The 1,424-nt window shown below is 41.9% G+C and overlaps 1 protein-coding gene across 1 annotated transcript; it reads right to left on the minus strand.

Annotated features, from left to right (window-relative positions):
* Positions 1 to 214: 214 nt before the first annotated feature.
* On the minus strand, positions 215 to 1,198 carry SARC_10911 (hypothetical protein; the record flags this gene model as incomplete). The annotated part of the gene is made up of 2 exons (XM_014295022.1): positions 215 to 355; positions 1,157 to 1,198. Coding segments are annotated over 2 exons (183 nt in total), but the record flags the coding sequence as incomplete, so codon positions are not given.
* Between the last annotated feature and the right edge of the window lie 226 nt (positions 1,199 to 1,424).

A 1,424-nucleotide genomic window follows, 5' to 3' on the forward strand; every position in this document is an offset into this window, starting at 1 on the left:
GTGTACTAAGACACACTACACAACACACCTCAAGTGTACTAAGACATACCACACAACTCACCTCAAGTGTACTAAGACACACTACACAACACACCTCAAGTGTACTAAGACATACCACACAACTCACCTCAAGTGTACTAAGACACACTACACAACACACCTCAAGTGTACTAAGACATACCACACAACACACCTCAAGTGTACTAAGACATACTTGAGTGATCTCTGGATTGGTTGCTTTGGCGTCGGTGTCTGTGATAGTCACATTCGTTCGGTGTATGTCGAAGATTAGTCGCAACCGCTCATTGAGATGACCATAACACACCGTGCCGAAGCCATGCACAAAAGGACCGAACTGTTTCACGTGTAGTGTACGTAAATGAAGGGAGCAATAAGAGTATGCACGAAGGGACCGAACTGTTTAACGTAGTGTACATAAATGAAGGGAGCAGTAAGAGTATGCACAGCACAAAATGACCGAACTGTCTAACGTAGTGTACGTAAATGCAGGGATCAGTAAGGGTGGCAGCTGAATAAGTATCAGTGCGTGTTATAGTACTGTTAAAAGATATGAACACACGGACCCAACTGTAAACATACACTTAGTCTACGTAAAAAATACACAACACACACACTTAGTCTACGTAAAAAATACACTACACACACACTTAGTCTACGTAAAACATACACAACACACACACTTAGTCTACGTAAAAAATACACTACACACACACTTAGTCTACGTAAAACATACACTACACACACACTTAATCGTTGTAAGACATACACAACACACACACTTAGTCGTTGTAAGACATACACAACACACACACTTAGTCTACGTAAGACATACACAACACACACACTTAGTCTACGTAAAACATGCACAACACACACACTTAGTCGTTGTAAAACATACACAACACACACACTTAGTCTACGTAAACATACACAACACACACTTAGTCTTTGTAAGACACACACAACACACACACATAGTCTACGTAGATCATACACAACACACACACTTAGTCTACGTAAACATACACAACACACACACTTATAGTCTACGTAAAACATACACAACACACTCACTTAGTCGTTGTAAGACATACACAACACACACACTTAGTCGTTGTGAGACATTCTAACTGACCTCCACGGCAGAGCCTGTCGTTCCAGCTAACCAACGGAACATCCGCTGCGCTATATCTTCAGAGGGCCAGGGCGTCTTCTGCACAAACAGCTTAAGAAAGTACGTCCTAACACACCACACACACCACACAGACCATGGGCAAGTGTATGAGGGTATGTGAGATGAGTGTATGAGAGTATGTGAGATGAGAGTATGAGAGTATGAGAGTATGTGAGATGAGAGAATGAGAGTATGAGAGTATGTGAGATGAGAGTAGGAGAGTATGTGA

This window comes from Sphaeroforma arctica (assembly GCF_001186125.1).
Source record: "Sphaeroforma arctica JP610 unplaced genomic scaffold supercont1.1438, whole genome shotgun sequence".
Taxonomy (NCBI): domain Eukaryota; class Ichthyosporea; order Ichthyophonida; genus Sphaeroforma; species Sphaeroforma arctica.